Source organism: Nesoenas mayeri (assembly GCF_963082525.1).
Source record: "Nesoenas mayeri genome assembly, chromosome: 2".
NCBI lineage: Eukaryota > Metazoa > Chordata > Aves > Columbiformes > Columbidae > Nesoenas > Nesoenas mayeri.
Genome location: NC_137543.1, coordinates 133,803,094 through 133,823,515, shown reverse-complemented (window position 1 = coordinate 133,823,515; position 20,422 = coordinate 133,803,094). Strand labels below are relative to the sequence as shown.

General features: G+C 38.0%; 1 protein-coding gene across 3 annotated transcripts in view; it reads right to left on the bottom strand.

The window, feature by feature from the left end:
* Window positions 1-16,274, bottom strand: part of DGKB (diacylglycerol kinase beta) — a gene marked incomplete at both ends in the record, with an annotated part of 317,768 nt that extends 301,494 nt beyond the window's left edge. For all 3 annotated transcript variants that reach the window (XM_080340721.1, XM_080340722.1, XM_080340723.1), the window contains one exon: window positions 16,205-16,274. In XM_080340721.1, coding sequence (XP_080196847.1) covers window positions 16,205-16,274 — 70 coding nt within the window. The remainder of the gene's footprint in view (window positions 1-16,204) is intronic.
* Between the last annotated feature and the right edge of the window lie 4,148 nt (window positions 16,275-20,422).

Here is a 20,422-nt window from a genome sequence, read left to right as displayed (position 1 = left end):
AAAATAACTAGCTGATGAAAATCAGAGCTTATCTTCCTCCTTGTTCACTCCATGTTTGTACTTCACCTGTACAATTTCTTAAGGCAAAGCATTAATGTAGTTTCAAAAATCTATGATGCTCTGATAATGATTAAAAAGAGAGAAAGCATGATAAAATGAAATGGAATGGTCTTTTCAAAAGAAATACTGATAAGGAGTTAATTTGAAAGAGAAAAGTGATGCATATCCTGTAAAAGATCAGTTACTGAAATTTAATTTGTTTTCTCAATTTTTTCAAAACTCCAAAAGCAGGTTGCTAAAAAACCCTTCAAAATTTTAAGACGCTATTTGAATTTCCAGACCTGCAAATGGGAACAGAGCAGAACATTCTACATTCCCTTAATATGATTTATTAGAATGACTAGTTCAACTGCATTACTGGATAACATTTCAAAATGCAACTGGATGCCAATCAAAATATCAGTTTGAAAAATCTCAGCTCTGATAGCAACCTTCAAAGCTATCTACTGAGGGTCATTTGCCAAGGGCTGGGAATACCCACTTTTACAAAGCTCCATTGATCACTGAAGTTACGCAACATAAGCTACTAGACTCTTATCTAAGACTAAATGTGTGCAGTGGGGGAGAATAAAAACAAAAACAAAACAAAACCAAAAAACCACTCTAGAAAATGTATGTAAAGAAAATATGTTTTTCAGAATTATATGGAAGACTATTACTTACACTAAACTGAAAGCCAGTACCAGTAAAAGTAGGAATCTCCTGGTGAAGTGTTGTTTCACAGAAGATTAGGAAAAGACTGATCATTCTGCATAAATATTAACACTAAAAACTGATTAAGAAAAAAAATGCATAATGAGAATAATAAAAACCTGCTAATATAAAGGACTTTTTCATCCCTCTCACAAAAGGAAAAGCAGAACGTTTCCCATTTCTCCCATCTGCTTCATTTTTACACAACAACAATTATTGGTTTGTAATAATTAAACAGGTTGGAGAAATGGGAAGCATTTTAATGTCACAGTAGGAGAAAGAAAATGCAGTAGAATCCACTCCTTAAAACGAAATAGGTCACTGAGCAACACTTACAGAAAAGACTGAGCAGCTAAACGTGCCTTTAGTAAAACAATGCAGAAATCAAATCCTTAGAGACGCTTCACAATCTTTAAAACAAAGCAGATGATCAACTCTTCTGAGCTAAAACTAATTGAGAGCTGTGGGTGTATGTTTTTTCTTATTACCTCTCTATTAGTTTGATGTGGTCTGTAAGAAGCTTGGCCTAAAACAACTAGAAATCTATTAGAGCTCATAGTGATACATTAGCAGTCTGAATAAGAGAAGCACTTATAAAAACTCATCTGCTATTATGAACAAGACTAATCACAATTAAAAACCCTAACAGAGTTTGCCTTAATCACCACCTCAGAACACTACACTATAATTTGTCCAGCAGCCAGCAGCAAGCGAACACAACTGTGCCACTGGCAGCTGGAAGAGTGAACCCACAGGACCAGAGCTCTTGTGTACCCCTGGTTGCTACCACACAAGTCCTGCAGGGGACAAACAGGACATGACAAATTCTCTCTACATGGGACAGAACAACTTTCTGTACATACAGTATCTCAGCTGGGCATTCCTATCCAATAAATGTATGTAATTCCTTGCATTAAATAACATCTTTCAGGATAAACACTGAAGTACACATCAACTAGCAAGTTTAATAAACCAAAATGCAGCAACATGATATGTTCCCGAATGATTAATCCAAACTATTAAGAGCAGTTTATGCAGCTTTATTCACTAGAAGTGACTGTCCTGGTTTTGTTAAAAACAAGACCAGTTCTCTTTTCGTGATTTTTCCTTTAGCTAAGTTCTTCTAGGTGGCTGTACTTTTCTGAGTTTTAGCCTGCATATTTTTTTCCTAGGATGCTGTACTCGGTGCTGATAAAAGACCAACAGAATGCTGAAGAAGCTCATGTTTAGATTTATTACTATGGTAGCCAAGAAAGACTGATAAGTTTTCCCACCTTCTGTTGTGAGAGGGGCGTGTTTGAGGAGGGGTGGATGGAACAGGTGACTAGAACTGACCAACTGAAGATCAACTGAGTATTCCATCCCATAATCGTCATACTCCCTATATAAGAGGGTGATTACGAGGGTCAAGCTCTCTTTGACCATGGCCGGCATCTAGAGAGGACCCTGCCTGTCTGCCTGTGATCTACAGGCCTCAGGCACTGCATCCCTGCAACCGGTTTGCTGTGCAGTCCCGCCTATGACTTCGGGGGGCCTGAACTGCACCTGCTGGAGCCGCCAGCTCTGCACACCCAGGTCCTGCTGCTGGAGTGACGCCAACTCCACATCGAGCATTCAAGATTGGTTTTGTATATTTTGTATATATTCTCTATTTATTAGTAGCATTAGTAAAACCCCTTTAAAACTTTCCAACTTGAAGTCTAAGTCTCTCTTCCTTTTCCCTTATATTTCCAGTCATCTTTCCGATCTAAAGGAAAGGGGTGGCGGGAAATGAAGGGATAACAGGGAGCATCTGCCACGGTTTATTGCCACCTTGCCTTAAACCTTGACAGTGACACAACACTCAATGAGGTCTGACTCAGTTTCAAGCCAAAGAATTTCTGTAGTTGTAGACCATATTGCTAATTTCCACTAAAATAATTAAATGGAGACGTGATTATAACCCATTGTGAATAATTATGCAAAATTTGATATTGCTTTTTGTGTCAAGACCCCAAATCAAGTTTAACATGCTTGTGCCCGGAACCCTTACAAAATATTTCAGATGCATGCCTCACAGGGACAGGATGCTAAGCCACAAAAATGACTGGATTTGTTCAGGGATTTTTGGTTTGTTTTGTTTAGGGGGTAAGAGGGAAGGGGGTGTCATTAACCACAGGTGCTACGCAGGTTCTATGGCTAGATAACAAAATGGGAACGGAAAAAAGAAGGGGAAAAAAGAAGAAACTCTGTTTCTCATGAAGGCTGTTAATGGTAGGAAAACCAGAGAATTTAGAGTAAACTTACTCAGGTTATTTTTAAAAATATGAAATTTGATAACTTTAAGTTCCAATGCATACGCTGAGCTAAAAAGTATTTATCTTAAGAGTACAGCCGGTCTTGAAGAGTTTGCAATTGGAAGAGCAGCTTAGTAGTCCTTCTACATAATCAGTCATTAAACCTCTAGAACACTATTAGAAGGAAGCACTACTCTAACATTTGCTCCTGGAAACCTAATCCAGAATAATTTCAACGCATGCTTTAACTGAAATGCAGAGTTATACCAGGAAATACTTCAGAACATGCTTTTGCACCATTTGGGGCACCTTAATTATATTTTGTCTTTCTTTCTGTGGTTCCCTTAAGCTCCCGGAGTCCTCTTAAATGACTGGTAATTTAAAATTACATGATAGTGTCATACACTGTTTGGAGATACCACGGTCCTTTTTGGCGCTATCACATGATGAACAACATGACATGATTCATTGTGTCTGAAGCAAAATATAAAAATATGGTTCTATACTTAAAACAACACAAAGGAATATGAAATGGGTCAGTATTCCTTTAACTATAAACTAATTCCTAATTAACTGCCATCTGGTCCACTAAATTAATTCTGAACAAATAATCATTTCTGATTTATTCTAGAATAAGAGCACCTCCAAAAGGAATGCAAGTGGCTTATTTCAAATTCCAGTTTGAGTACATGATTGGATTTACCTTCTGCCAAAATTAGCTAAATACGTAGTCAAGCTTTAGAATCAAATAAGAATTTCCAAAAATCAACCTTTAGGTACTGAGCTCTGTTTTGGCTCCTGTCTGCTGTTCTTACCCTTTAAAAGCCTAATTTGACTTTGTCCTAATCATCTCTTTCTGAGATCTGTTCTTCTCTCGGTTTCTTTAAATCACTCAATACATTACCTATAAGTTATAAAAATAGGACAGATCCATGAATTTTGGTCTACCAAAAGCTGGTAGACTCCAACTTTATTTGGAGCCATTTGTTTGTTTGTTTTCTCATGGCAGAATTTTGAATTATTTTTATAAATTTTTTCCCCTTCAGAACTTTGATCCTCTTCATCCCAGGAACTCTGAATCACCTATATTCATGCTGCTAAAATGATACAGTTACCATCTATTTGTAACCTTAGTTCAAAAGTAGAGTAATGTACTTATCTTGCCACTCACTCTTTTTTGTTGCATCTCTTCAATCTGCTTTCATCATCTCTAGTATCATTTCAATAATTTCTCAAGCTCTTAGAGCATACCCAGTACTGAAGTGTCTCTGTTCAATAAAGCACTCAGACCCATGCTTAATATATAAACTATCTTCCCATCCTCATTTCATAACTGTTTCTCTGTTTCCTTCTATTCATTTCAACCTCTACAACACATAGGTTCTTATATAATATGCAGCCTATGCTTTTTTTCCAAAGCAATGATGTCCATAATGACTGCCAAGGTCTTTAATTAATCTAGTCTGTTACGAATAAGGATGCTAGACTCTGTCCCATCTCCGTAGTGAATTTCAATCATAAATAACTTATTAAAAGTAGAAATGGAGGGCCCTCGATTAAAAAACAACAATGACGATGACGACAACAACAACAACACAACAACAACAAAAGCAAGAACAAACAAAAAAACCCACAAAACCAAAACAAGCAACAAACAAACAAACAGTTAACACAGCATTTTAAAGCTACTTTGTATGCCTTTGGGAATGAAAATATCTATTCGTAGGTCAGGTAATTCTGGGAAATACATTATTCATAACAAATTCATTATCAATAACTATAATTACTGCTATAATTGAGTGTCGCAATAATGAAAATTATTTATAAGGTTTTATTTTTAAAATAAAGAATTTCTATTTTCAGAAACTATGCAAGAAAATAATATATGGGAATTTAATCACAGGTTCTTTCCTCAGTATTTCATACCGGTTTTAATAAAATTATAAACCACATAAAATCTGACAGTTCTAAAAAAAAAACTTAGCAATCAGTAGTGTCCTCAAAAACCCATTACATTTTGCAATGCAGCCAACAAAACTATGCAGTGACACTCCGTAACACCCGCTAAAAACCTTCCAAAGCCACAGAAAAAGCAATATATTTTTAGTGCTTGAAAAAACAATGAAAACATACATAATTACAAGCACATTTAAATTTTTTGCTTCTTCTAATTGGCAGAAAACAATGGAGAGGAAGGCAATGCAGGGTCCTTCAAGCCTGACAAATGGCAGAGGGAAAGAGGCCTTCTAACACCACCAGGCAGCCCTAAGCCCACTTTTTTTAAAACAAAGGCCTCCAATTCTAGATTTCAACCATCAAGAGCAACCTATCTCCTATTCTCAATAGCAACAAAGAATGTAGCTTTGGCTCTCCTTTCTTCAGAAATCTAGGAGAGGCAGAACAGCATAAGCAGTAACTCTAATAGCAAAGTATATTTATTCAGTGGACGAGTTGGACAAGTGGCTTTCCCCTTCTCACTTCAGGCATATGAAGCTTTGCTGGGCCGAGAGGACCCACTGTGAGCTACTGGTTCTTTGGGTTCAAATCCCATAAAAGCAAAGAGAGATCATCCTGTCTCTCAAAGCTATTTTTTTTTTAGTTTGTCTGATGAGTCATGGATTGTCATCATTTGAATTACACTTTCAAGCTCTTCTATAGAAACATAAGGACTAAAAATACATGCTTTTAATGAGAGCTGAGATTCTGCCACAGTCACGTGGTTCCCCAATTAGTCCACTCTCCCTTCATTTTGTTTCTTCAAGGCTTGGTGAACTGTAATTCTCTGTTTGTGACATCAGGCTCATTTCCATGGCAACCAATTGAATTATCCCCCAAACCTTTATAATAGGGAATAAGCAACAGGAACAGATGAACTCTTAAGAAACAAAAGCTTCTCACTGTTTACACGTAAAAGTCCATAGAAACAACCAAACAACAAAGGAAAAAAAATATATGGAAGATACATAGAAACATAGGAAATGCTTCAAAGGCATAATCAATGTTTATACATTTTACAGTGTATAAATACACATTCAGTAATTTTATGACTGTACATCAGGTTTGTAATAACCACAATATGTGTTCAATGCCAGTAACAGGTGATGCTGCAACACGAGTATTTAATGACTGGCAGCTTACGTTAATGCGGCTTCACTTCTAGAAAGCAATCATTATTTTTGACAGAGGAAACAGAAATCAAGATGAGATGACATCATTTGCCTTTCAGAATTCTAAGACAGGAGTTATCGCTGCCAGCCACTGCACAGTACGGATCCTACAGCTACAGAAACTTGAGAGCTATGGTTTCTATTTTGGACTTCTTAGGAACTCTTCAGATTTGCTTCTTGCAGTGATATCCTTGAAAATGGAAATGCATAGTCATTGACTTTTCCCCTAAAGACTTACTCATAGTTCTTTTCTGTTGCAACAAAGGCCCACCATTTGGGAGCCTGACTACATTATTAATATTGAAGAACTGTGGATCTAATTGCATGTCTAAGAGTTAACACAAGCCTTGATACTATTGGCAGTGTGTCCTGGTTTTGTTAAAAACAAGTTTCTCTTTTAGTGAATTTGCCTGTCAGCTAAAGCTTTCATATTAGTTGCATTTTCATGGAAAACCAGATACATGTTTTGGTAAACATAGCAATGGAATGTGAAGTTATTGATAAGCATGGATGCACCTCTGGTGAGAGGGGCAACAAGAAACAGGTGACCAAGAAACTGACCAAGTGGGAGATCACAAGGATCCTGTCCCTTTTCCTTATGGTCGACATTAGGAGAAGATCTTGCTAGTCGTCCCTGCAAACTGAGGCCTAGTGACAGACTGAATCCAGCTCCAGTTGGCTGCAGAGTCCAATCCAGGACTTTGGCTGCTGGCTCTGCAGTTGCTGAGACTTTCAAGATTGTTTTTTTATATTTTGTATTGTTTGCTCTATTCTTATTAGTAGCATTAGTAAAACATTTTTAATTTTTCCAACTCTTTTCTGTCCCTCTTTCCCTCCCGATCGCCTGTCCTTAGTGGGAAGGGGGGAGAGGGAGGGACTGAAGGAGGAAGCGGCGGGGAGAGGAGGTTAACAATACATCTGCCACAGTTTTATTGTCACTCCGCAATCAAAACCTCAACACAGTGCTAGAGCTCTGACTAACTTAATCTTTCCCAGATACCTAAACTGTATGTCCTCAGTAAAACACTGGAAACTTGGTAGCCTAACTAGAAAATAATACAATTACCCTAAAAATAAAGGTCAAACACTATCTGGTCTTAGCACAATTAATTCTATATCTGTGTTGTATTGAACTATTGTGTTTCACTACTCAGTGAGACTGAGGGATTGTTACAATCTTCTCAAAGAGTTGTGATCACCTTCTCTCCCTCATTCTTCCAGATGAAGCAGATACACAAGATGGTTGCAAGTAAATTACCACCTTACAGTGAGGACACCAAGTGCTCTTGATGATTAGACAGTGTGACTCTCTATGCTCAGAGAACACCTGAATAAGTCAGATATTTCTGGGAGCATCCTCCGTTTTTCAGAGGAACAGAGCATCTTATAAACAGCAGAGTATTCCCCAGTTTTGCCATCTGATAGTCACAAACACATATAAATTCACCGTTTTCCTTTCTTAAAACTTGTGTCCCTGCAGCTAGTGTACAAAGTTTCTTGCAGTCAGAAGAGAGGGGAGGATCCCTAAAATTAGCTAAGACATGAATATAGTACTGTGATAAGATCACTTTTAGTATACTCAAAAAGACATTCAATGTGATTTTACTTTGTGCCATTCACTGTGTACAATTGAAATAAAGTTCTAGCAAAGCCATTAGTTCCTAAAATATTTTTTTAAATTAGACTACATAGTAGCCTGAGAGGGACTAAAAGGACTCAAATGTATTTGCCTTTGTCATGAAACAAAGTAACGCTTGAATAATTTGATAGGTGCTTTACTCAAAGTGAGGTCAGTGATCCCTTCTGCATTGTCCCTTTCCCTAAATAGCCTATTGTACCTCAAATAAGTGGTATACCCTTCTTCAGTATGGGCATGGGAGCAGGCAGCAAGTTCTGCATACACCTGAGTACCCCACATGACTGCCATGAGAAGGTTACTCCTTACTCACAGTTGTGAGTCAATATGACACTCTTTACCCTAGACAGACTTTATGAGAACTTTCCTCCATCTTCACTAACAGCAGCAGAGATAGCATGTTCTTAAAAATCCAATACTTGGGGTAAAACTGTTGTCAGTAATCAGAACCAATTTTCTCTCTCCCCCTTCCAAACAGCCAAAAATAGCTAGTTTTAGCACTCTCTATTCTTTGATGAGGCCCATTCCCTCTTTAGAATTAGCACAATTCCATGTGACACTGGAAGCCTGGGACTCTATGAGGAATTGCATAATGGCCCATAGCTGCTGGTCACCAGCTGCCACTTGAATGAAGTTCCCCACAGGTTATCATTTATACTCATTGTAAAAGAAAAATCTTTTCCATGTGTGAGGGCCACAGAATCAAACCCACCCAAAAGTCTCTGGCAATTTAACTCTGGACTGAAACTTGTGCTGATCTTCCCGTTTCTCTTCAGAGATCTTTTTCACAAGTTCCTCCTTCCTGTTCCCCTATAAAATTCTGTCTAGCTCTTCCAGTAGCTATTGATGCTACAGCAAAAGATGCTACAGCTGCTGATGCTGTCCCTGTTCTCAAAGCCATTTCAGTATCACTCCAACACCTATTTCTATCTTCAGGCTGTAACAGTCTGCCCAAGTTCTCCTCTACCAGCCTGGGAAAAAAAAAAAAAAAAATCACTTCCAAAAGATTTGCAAAAAGTCTTTTTCAGGCTTTTTCCTCAGGGCACATTTTGTTGACAAACTCAAAAGGACAACACAAAACCAATCTGTTTCCCCAGAGTGCACATGCTGCCAGAGCTCAGAGGTCTCCACCTCTCTCTGCCTGCTAAATGAAGGGCAGATCTTCTCTCTTTCTTTTAAAGCCTAGCTGAATCATGAAACAGTCTTGCTTTAACTGTTTCAAATCCCTTCAGTATTTTCACATTTGCTTTCAGAGAAGGATCCTCTGAACTTCCCTTAAAGAATCATTTGGACTATAGCAGCCATAAAACTTCATCAAATAAAAAGAACACACACAATTCATCTAGTAAAAAAGATACAAAAAACCCTGTCCAAACTAATCAAATTTATCATACCGATAATAATCACAATAAATTTATTTATATTGTTCTCTCTAATGTCCTTACAATTCCGGCTGCTGTTAGGAGTAGTACAGAACTATGAATATACCTGGTACTATACGGTTTAGAAGAAACAGTCTCTGCCTGAAAAGTCCCGTATGTACATTACTCCATGCACTAAAGTGACATTTCTATGCAGAAACCCCCCTGCATCTTTTTGTCTTTCTTTCCCGCAGACACTATTGATCCTGAAAACTAAAGGAAAAAAAAATACTAATTTTCTTCTCTTCGGCACATTTCCCTAGAAATAGGTTATAAAAGTGTTGTTGCTCTTATTGTTTTTAATAATACTATTATATAATGAGGACACCACTTATTTATCTTTATTTTCATGTGTTCTTCTGAAGCAGTTTAAAATCAGGCAAAGATCTAATGCAAAATATTTTCTACTATTCTCTCTTCAGAACAAGAGGAAAGAGGAGATTTTTAATTTGACCAGTAAGGAAGACACAGAGGAACTGTCTCTGGAAATAATTATTATTCCAAAAACCACATATATGCACATTAACTACAAAAAGCCAAGTATTAGGCAATATGCTCTTTGAATTGTAGAAATACACTTTTCTTCTTTTTAAAGTAATATTTAAAGTGTTCAAAAAATTCATTTGAAGCCCCAAATTATTTAAGTATGGCAAGCAGATGAAGAAAGGTCTTTAATTCTAAGTATAAAGTTGCCTTGAATTGACCTTGAAAACAATTCAGCAAAATAAAATTATGGGTATTTCTTGGATTAATTTAATGCAAGGTATTCACTCACTGTTAAGTTCTGAGTGTCACTTGGAGGGAAATGTTTCATGGTTAGGAACAAGTGGTGAACTTGTTCTCCTTTGTTGTTCAGTTACATTTGTGGAAATGGGGAAAAGCGGTGTGTACTCAGGAAAGATATTTTACAGTCAGGGTTTATGTTCACCACACAATACATTTGGATCAAGCTAAGAATATGTGATGAAGAAGAGCAGCAAACAAGATTCTGTAGCAACTTCTCAATGGGATACCCAGGCCAGTATCTTGCATACAGTGCTAGGAGCAGGCCATGCGTGTTTAACTACACTTGCAAGAGCAGACAGACGATCATCGAGCTGGTAGATAATAAATTAAAAGTGGAACTACACCAAACTGAAGCAGTGTCTTTCAGTCAGAAAGTAGAAAGCACGTGTTCCAGTCCAAGCACTAAAAATCATGGGAGGAGTTTAACAGACTTTATAGTGAAAGATTCATACACCTACCATCGTGACTGAAAATTTAGGCTGAATTCAGACCTCTAAGCACAGGACAGCCAGATCTGAGATGTCCACTGTGGCAGCTGCACATCTCCCTGATGAGATCCAGAGCTTTCAATAGGGACGTTGATGGTTCTTTAGCACCTTTTGTGTGCCTGTCCACTTGTACACACCTAGGATGGTGCTGGTGGTCATGTCCCCCCCAATCTGAGGGCATGAGGGTGGGACTCTCAGTCAGGTGACAGGGTCCTCAACAAAGCAGGTGTCCAGAGAAGCTGAGAAGCTTCTGGACCATATTGTAACAATCACAGACAGATCTGAGCAGGCTATAAAATGGGGTCCCCACCGAAGACCCCCTTTGAGTGGTCTTCTCAGAGCAGCAGGTCTGTAAACTGGAGCCCTCACCTTAGACGGGGATGCCATCTAAAGAGACTTCCCAGGATTGAGTGTGCCTCATCTCCTCATATGTTGAGTGGTTGTTTTTTTTATCTGCTGGATGTATCTCCGAGTGAGTCCTTGCCTAGCCCAGGCAAGTGTGAGCCCTCGCCTAAGCCAGGTGAGTTTCTTCTGAGTACCCTTGAGTGAGAGGCATCTGTTTTTTTTCTTGTGAATGCATGCACGTTGCAGTTCCTCACCATTCTTAGGTTGTCGTACCCCAATAATCTCCTCAACTGATATCCAAATCTGTATTCTATGTTGTTGGACTGCTAATTAATTGTATAAACCCTGTTTCTAGTCAGTTTATTTGCTACACTTTTTCAGCTAGAATGAAGCCTGTTTTGGAACTTGTTGTCCACCTACAGTTGACTTCTGGGGTGCCTCCGTAACATCCACACTCAATAAGATGCAGTTCTGCACGTAAAACCTAACTCTGTAAGTACTTCAAGCTTATTATCTCTGCAGCCTGTCTTTCAATACAATTTGAAAATTTCTTTACATTACTAAAGTCAGTTGATGCAGAATCGAAGTAACTCATCTAGGTTCCTGCTAAGTCCTGTTGAAGTCTAAAGATAACAAGAGACAATTTCTCTCTTAGAACCTGGATGGATCAATTCCTTCGCTATCCACAGAAATCATAATAGTTGCAGACATGACTGATTTCAACAAAGTCTGACAGCAACAGACATCTTCATAAAACAGAAGTGAGACAGATTTGACTTCTAGTTAGCGGAAAGACTGATATGGGTTCACACTGAGGTTCAACCTCAAAAGACTCATATTGAAATACCTCAACTGCTACAGGTATGCCTTGTCTGCTACACAGCTCAATAGTCAGGGTTACCACCCCTTCCAATATTGGATCAAAACTAAGGCTATCAGGGCAGAAAGGTGCTGTGTGCTTGTGTGGAGGGCAGCGGCTGGGGGTGTCACAAGCAAAACACTGTCTCACTCTGTGGCCAGCTTAAGTTGAGGGCATTCAGCCTGAGAAGGAAACTATGAGGGTTTTGCCTGACCACCAAGCAAATATGCAAAACACCAGCAAATGCATTTTAAAACTAATATTTTCTGGGTGGACAGACACACGAAATGCAGAACATCAACTCCTCTCCTGAAAATAAATGAGGAAGCTTTCTTAACCAAATTTACTTAGGCTCCAAAGAGAAGCAGAAACTGAAACATATCCTGTGCTTAAAGCTTCCTGCTGGGTAGCACAAAGCAACTCAGCACACCTCCTCTTTGGGCTCACGTCCTAAAGGTATCTGTTGCATATTTGTTGTGTATTTGAGCATGGCAATATGATAGATATATAAGCATGAACTCTGAGTCAAGTATACTGCTTCCCTAAAAGTTTAAGACTTTATGTTTTCTTTCAATTAAGTCTTTAACATTCTGTATAATTACTTTTTATTTGCACATCAAAATCTGTGTACACTAATACATCAGAAAAACACTCTTTCCGTAGGTCTTCTTGTTTGAAGTGCTTTACTACTTTCTTTCAGGCTTATGCACAGCTTGTTATCAAATACCTTCATAAATTGATTCAGAATTAAAAATAAACCAATGTATGTTTGCATAATGAGCTTAAAAGAACAGTTCTTTTCACATTTCAGCTTATTGTTGCATTGGGTTTGCATCGTAACGTTTTGGTAGCAAGTGGGCTACAGGGGTGGCTTCTGTGAGAAGATGCCATAAGTTTCCCCCATGTCGGACAGAGCCAATGCCAGTCGGCTCCAAAATAGACCCGCTGCTGACAAAGGCTGAGCCCAACAGTGATGGTGGTAGCACCTCTGGGATAACACGGTTAAGAAGAGGCGGGAAAAAAAAACTGCTGTGCAGCAGCAGCCAAGAGTGGAGAGCAAGAATATATGAGAGAAACAGCTCTACAGACTCCATGGTCAGTGAAGGAGAGCAGATGCTCCAGCTGTCAGAGAGGAGATTCCCCTGCAGCATGTGGTGCAGGCCATTGTGATGCCAGCTGAGCTGTTCCCCTGCACCCATGGATGTCCATGGTGGAGCAGAGATCCACCTGAAGCCCGGGGAGGAGCCCACGCTGGAGCAGGTGGATGCACCTGAGGAAGGCTGTGACCCCATGGGCAGCCCACACTGGAGCAGGCTACTGGCAGGACTTGTGGTCCCACAGGGAACCCAGGCTGGTACAGTCTGTTCCTGAAGGACTATACCCTGTGGAAAAGACCCACACTGGAGTAGTTCATGGAGGACTGTCTCTTGTGGGTGGTACCCCACACTGGAGCAGTGGAAGAGAGTAAAAAGCGACAGAGTAGCTTGACGGGCAGCTGGCATCCAGCCAAGGTCAAGCCAGCATAATTCTACAAAAGTAATTCCGATTCCAGTGAGCTCATTAAGTAGATGTGACTATCAGCCATTAAGAGTATGATCCAAAGTCACTGACATCCAAGGTAGACAGGTTTTTGAGAGACTATACTTTTTGTTCCAGTACTGATTTTATGCCAGATTCAAACTAAAATAGGTATTACAAAGACTATACTTTGTATGTTTAAGAAAGTGTATCTCTTAAAAATTTCCATAGTCAAAATAACATAATTAATCAAGTTTTATAAAGTCTATACACCAAACTGAATGAAAGGCAGAGCAAATGACAGCCCCACATATGAGCAGGTGAGTGAAAACCAAATCACCTTGCTATAAACTCCCTACTGTATTCCAGAATCTTTCAGTGAAATCCACTCCTCAGCACAAGGCAAGGCTGGGGGCTCACCACCAACACTTGTTGGTGGGCAACTGCCACAAAGTCAAACCTCCTTACAGTGTTGTCTTCTGACACCCAGATCATCACTCCCTCCTGCAGGAGCCCCACTAGTACCTCAAGTCACATGCTGGAGAGAAGTGTGCAATGCCTTTTTTTTTTTTCTTTTTTTAAATAAATCAAATGCTACCAAGCCAGCCAAACTCTACTAGAAATTTGGTGAATTTTCAGTTCACTACCTTGCCATGTTCAATAAAAACAATGAAATACCAAAGCAATTATATACTGAAACTTCATAAAATTCCACATAATTTAATTACTACATAGCAATGGATAAAGGCATCTACTGTCACAACATTTCATATCTCTACATGTTAGATAAAAATGTATCAAATATAAAAATGTTGGCTCCAAGTAATTTTTTTTTTAATTGCATTTTAAAGTCTTAAATCACACAATCAAAAGACACTGCTATTGAGTCATTTAGCAAAATTAACTTGGGTAGCTCAGAAATTCAAAATAAGACCTATATCTATGTTATATTCCCTTGGTATTATATGTTAAAGTCTGTATACCACTAACATTTTTTTTTTTCTAATTGCATCAGAAATTGTACTATTTATACAAAGATGCATGGCATTTCACCTTTTTGAATAACTAACATCCTTCTATTCCAGTAAAGCAGAGTAAGCTTGAAATATACCATGTCTTTATTTTATGTACACACACAAATCTGAACACAAACCAATACAACCAGTTTCACCCAATACTTTATCCTGACACCAACAGTTCTATTAAAGCAATGGCTCTGAACTAGGGTGCATGCAAGAAGTGCTGGAAGAGTAAAAGGAAGTAGAAAGAAAAGGAATATATTAAATCACTTTTTTTCCCATAATGAAGATGACAAATATTTTGGTAAATGCTGCACTGAAGGCAAAAATTGACAGAATGCATAGAAAAAAACACACATAACTGCTCTCTCTCTCTCTCTATTAGAAGTCTTCAATTTCTGGTATTGAAAAAATTAATGAAGAATCTTTTTTAAATATTTTCCCAGGAAGAAGTAAGTTTTCAGACATAAATATTTTCTTTAAACTGCTACACTATGTTTAGTATCCATTTGGTGATGTAATTCGAAAGAAACAAGCTTGTTCACACCAAACATGAAAAATAAAATTTTGTTTGCAATGCTCTTTCTAAACTCCATGTAACTGCACCTTGTTTCCCGTTATTTAATGTTTCTGTGTGTTACATATGAATAAAAGAACTACTAAAAAGCATGGATATTTTCATTTCTCAGACTCCTACCAGATCTTTAATGCCTTCTTTTAAGGATTAAATACCAGGTGGGTACCAATGTCTTATATTCCACTATTAAATGAGAAACAAAATAGCTCCTTGCTTGGCAAAATCATTAAGGATTTAAAGCAGTATATAGAGCAAGTTTCCTTCATCTCTATAGCTAATCCTTCGAAACAAGAAAGTGGCATGGGGAGGAAACATACTTTGTTAATAATTAGAATCCTTTATAGAGCAATTGTAGAAAACTGTGAGACACAAATAGACCTACTACAGAAAGCATCATGTAAATATTTCTGGCCATTTTTTTTTTGGTTCAATGACATAGCATTATATAAAGTATCATTCATTATTTAATGTGATAGCATGAAAATATTAAGAATCTCGATCACATTCCAGTGGAATGTACAATTAAAGTTAATTCTAATAATCATTTTATGATTATTCCATTAGATGACTACACTGAAATACAATTAAGCATATGCTGTGATGTCATAGGCACAAAAAACACAATCACCAGTCTTCATTTTACCTTATATGCAAATGTTTCCTCTTGTAATAAATCAACAACAGTAATAAATCAAGAGATTTTCTCCATTTTAAAAAATACATATTTAGTTTACTTATCACATAGGAAAACTTCCTAAATGTTCTTGATCCTTTCCAGCCCAGTTCTTACCAGGCTTCATAAACTGTCTCTTAAATCTAACTTCTCATGTTCAGTATCTGTTCTCTAAGCACATAACTCTGAGCCACTTAAATTAAATTAACTAAAAAGAAAAGGATCTTCAGCTCAGGATTTTTGTTTCCTGCTCTTTCACAGGACAACTCCTCCTTCACGTTGCTTATAGTAGTAGAAACATCTTGAGCTGTGTTTCTCCTGGAATCTCCATGTTTCCTCCATGACTAAGGAAGTCGTCTTTTTAACTAAAAACCCCACTCCAGTGGCCTACAAATTCTTATGGTGAATTTAAGGCAGCAAGGCCATAAAAATATACTCTCCAAATACCCATAGTCACACTATGTGGTACTACACTGGATAACAATAAAAATAAAAGAACTTACAAAAACTAACAGATTTTTCTTCCCTTCCAAAGAATTTCTCTTTTGGATTAAAAAAAATAAACATAAACCATAATTTAACCTCTTATTTGACAATGAATAGTATCAATAACAATCATGTTATATTCTGCACTCAAAGTATTCTTAATAATCCATAAAATCACATATTTTAAAAAAATTACTTACATTCTGCATATTTCTGAAGCTGAGAAAACTCCCCCGGACTAAGGTTAACCCACTTCTCTTGGCTCGTCATCCTGGCAGCAAGGGTCCTTGTTAAATATCAGAAAAACATTCCCTTTGACCCAAGTGACACAATCTCCCTAAGGATTCTTATCTTCAGTTCACAGCGCTTGGAGACTGGAGGGATGGCATCAGTCAACGTGGATGATGTTTTTGATGCTATGAACTGTTCCCAAGATGCTGGTTCAGTGGCGAGTTACAGCCCTGTTAAAAGAAGATCAAACATTGGAAGCATAAATATCAGTTTTATTACTGAAATAAATGTAACTTCTAAACATTTTCTTATACACAGTTTTGCTCAAAATCTTTCCATAAAGTATTTGTCCATAAATAGTTTTATATGTTTTTCCAAACTTTATCATTCCAAATGCTCATATGCAGCACTGATAATAAAAAATAACAATTGTTTACAATCTAATTCTACCTGGACACCTTGTGTGGGATTTTCATGTTTTAGTAAAAATCAGTGCAATACTAGATACTACCTATCAGTAAACTTAGTTCCCTATGATTTTAAAATGGGATCCGAGTAACTGAATTTGTACCCAGTTACATCATTGCACAATGCTGTGTGGCCTTGTCAGAAATGCTCTGAAGTTTCTAACTCCCCATGCCAAAAACAAAACAGATTATACAGTTTGGTGAGGAAATTCACACAAGAGCTACATAAATATTAACTATTCTAACAAAATAGTAGGGGTTTGATTTTAAAAATGCCACAGCATTGCTGAAGTCACTACTGAAAATCAAACATAACTGTTGGCACCACTACAAATCAGTTCAGGAAAAGAAAAAAAAAAAAAAGAACAAACTGTGGGTGCCATCTCATTTCAATTTTATGCAGTTTTTACCTCATTAGGACAGATCTAACAAAGGCAATGTATTACCAGCACCACTCCTTGCACAACAGGTAAAGCATTTTTTGTCTAATTTTAGCCATCTAAAAGTCAGGTAGCTCAGTCGAGATTGTCATCTGGGGCTCTCTCTTTAATCAGCACAAAGAGACAGGTGGCCTAGACAACAATTAATCCCTCCAGTTTAAACATAATCTTAAAATATGATGAATTGCCTTCTTGCGGTATTTATCTTTCGCTGGTGATTACAGAGGTTGCCTAGATGACAAGTTTAGACTAGAAAGCTAATTTTAGACCACAAGTGGAATCTCTTTATATGCCTAGCAATGCATCATTTACAAGGGTCAAATTACAGAAAGAGCAAAGGAAAAGTTCAGGAGAAAAGGGACTGACACAGTAATGGAAAGAGTGCTATTGAGGAAGATGTTGGCAGCAGGGAGAGCAGAGAAAAAGGACTGAGATGTCATGAGGCAGAAGAAAATAAAAAGAAATAGAGTAGCTAGGAACAGAAGCATATGAAAAAGATACATTAGTCCCAGAGCAATGGCTCTCAGGCTCTTCTTAGTGAATGACTGAAGCATATGTACCCATATTATGAGCAAGTAAGGCTATCTAAATGCAACAACAGATTACTTAGCATCTGCCTTGCTTTTTTAAAAAATTTGAACTGAAATTCCTAGGCTCTTCATCTTCTCAAGTCAGAATAAAACAGCGATAAGGTGGAAGAGGCAAGATCCAGAACACTAACTGAACAAATAACAAAAACGAATGGTAACATGGAGACTAGGATGGAAAATGCAAGATCAATGTGGATAATGTTGGCCAAGTGCAAGGCACATCATCCCTCAAACACCAGTGAATCAACGTCATCGTCAGAGAAAGAGCACTAACTTCAAAAGCTAGAAGTGATATTCAGTAAGAAAAGCTATAATTCTGTCTTGAGAACTCAGTCGTCTTATTTATGACAAGAGAAAATAACTATGGTCAGTTGGGACACTGCAATCAAATTAGAGATGTTTCATTTCTGGCAGTTGATTAGATTGTATTGAAGATAGTTTTATTTCCTCAACGACATATTTTTTCTCATATGCTTGCCAGCTGATTAGGTTTTATTGAAAATGTTTTTTTGTTTACATAACTGATTTAATACAACCAAAATTTTCTACCACCATTTCACCCAGTATAACTTTTTTTTAAATTTTAACTATATTAGCTTCATTAGCTGCAAAAGCAAACACTGCTGAATGCTGTGCAGTTAGAGATTACCTCAAACATTCAATATGAATATTTGTGATACGCATCTTACCATTAGAATTGCTATCTCTAGTAAGGTAATAACTACTGTGCACTCTAAACTCAATCTGTTCACATGCAATACTTTCAGCTGGCCACCATCTATAGGATTTGACGTACAGAGAGTATATTGGCAGTGAAAACTGATATTTTCCCATTGATTTGCCATTCTCCAGCTTCAGATCTAAATTACCACCTCTGATATCCTTTCCTCCTTACCAGACACCCAGGCTCTGCTGGCTGCAGACAGGGATGCAAGAAAAAGTACATAACCTGAATGACAGCAATGGAAAAGTTTAGTATGGGCATGACAGCACACAGGAAAGAATATGTAGTCTGTGTGTAAGTCAGTAGAGTTATCATGAAAGATACAATACAGTTTAAGGGTATGTTATTATCTTGGAAAACTCTCCAAATACAAATTCCATCCTTTGAAAGCGAAGACTGGTGGAGCTCTAGTGGAACTAGTTTGCCAAGTTTAATTCAGGCACAGTAACAGGGAGGCAGGCACTCCCCTGACGATGCCCAGCTGGTGTCTGAACTGCAGCCAGGTCCTGCACACCATCTCAGTGCGTGTGATGTGGGAATATGCAGAAAAAACAGCAGAAATCTCGGCAAAAGGGACCTTACAGAGACTCCTTTTTCTAGTTTCCTATTAAGTTCTCCTGCAGTGGAGTCCTAAATAAAGAATAGGTCACTTCTCCCTGCATCCTTTAGTTTTCATAGTTAAACCTCTGGCAGTGGTATTTCCCTATTTCCCCATTTTATCTGCATAGTAATGTGGCTTAAAAAAAAAAAAAAAAAAAAATTCAGCACATTACAGAGATGCTGAGGACAAAAGCCCCCAAAGCATATTTGTGTTATATTATGTGTGCCATTTGTTAAGGTAAACATTTCAAGATCACCTGTATCTTATAGAAATATCTTCCTTTGTATAAAACAAACATATTAATTTACATTATCTTTTTCAGTAGCATTTAAATTTAAATCATCGAATAATTTTGGTTAGAAAAGCCCTTCAAGATCATCGAGTCCAACTGTTACCCTAACACTGCCAAGTCCACCTCTAAACCATGTCCTTAAGTGCCCCATCTTTTAAACACCTCCAGCAACGATGACTCTACCACTTCCCTGGGCAGCCTGTTCCAATGCCTGACAACTCTTTCTGTGGAGAATTTTTTTTCTAATATCCAATCTAAACCTTTCCTGGTGCAACTTGAGACCATTTCCTCGTGTTCTATCACTTGTTACTTGGGAGAAGAGACCAACACCCTCCATGCTACAACCTCCTTTCAGGTAGTTGTAGACAGTGATAAGGTCTTCCCTCAGCCTTCTCTTCTTCAGGCCAAACAGCCCCAGTTCTCTCAGCTGCTCCTCATCAGACTTGCTCCAGACCCCTCACCAGCTTGATTGCTCTCCTTTGGACACACTCCAGCACCTCAATGTCTTTCTTGTACTGAGGGGCCCAAAACTGAATAGACTATTCCAGAGCAGGAGGACAACCACTTGCCTATTCTAGCTGGCCACACTATTTCTGTTACAAACCAGGTTATAATTTGCCTTCTTGGGCACCTGGGCATACTGCTGGCTCAAATGCATCCATTTGCAATTTATTTTAGTGCTCTTTCTCTATATACTTCAGGAAAGTCATGCAGTGAGAAACCTATGCATAAGTACATGAAGAGAAAAGCAGTAACAGGGACAATACAATACTATCATGCAGGGAAAAAAAAAAAAAAAAAGACAATCTTAAACTAAAACAATAATCAAATGTGCTTGCTAGCAAGCAAAATAATGATCAGCAGCACTAAACAGACAAAGATTTTACCTTTCCATTCAGATGTTAGTTACTTTGAAGAACACACTACAGCATACAGTTAAAACATGAGGATGGCAGGTAGGGAACTCTTCCTCCAGTCCTCTAAGAGTCTGACCTATTGCAGGAAACTCAGATCTGTGCACACATTTTGTTGCTTAGGCAAGATTCATGGCCCTCTCAATGAGCCACAAAGCA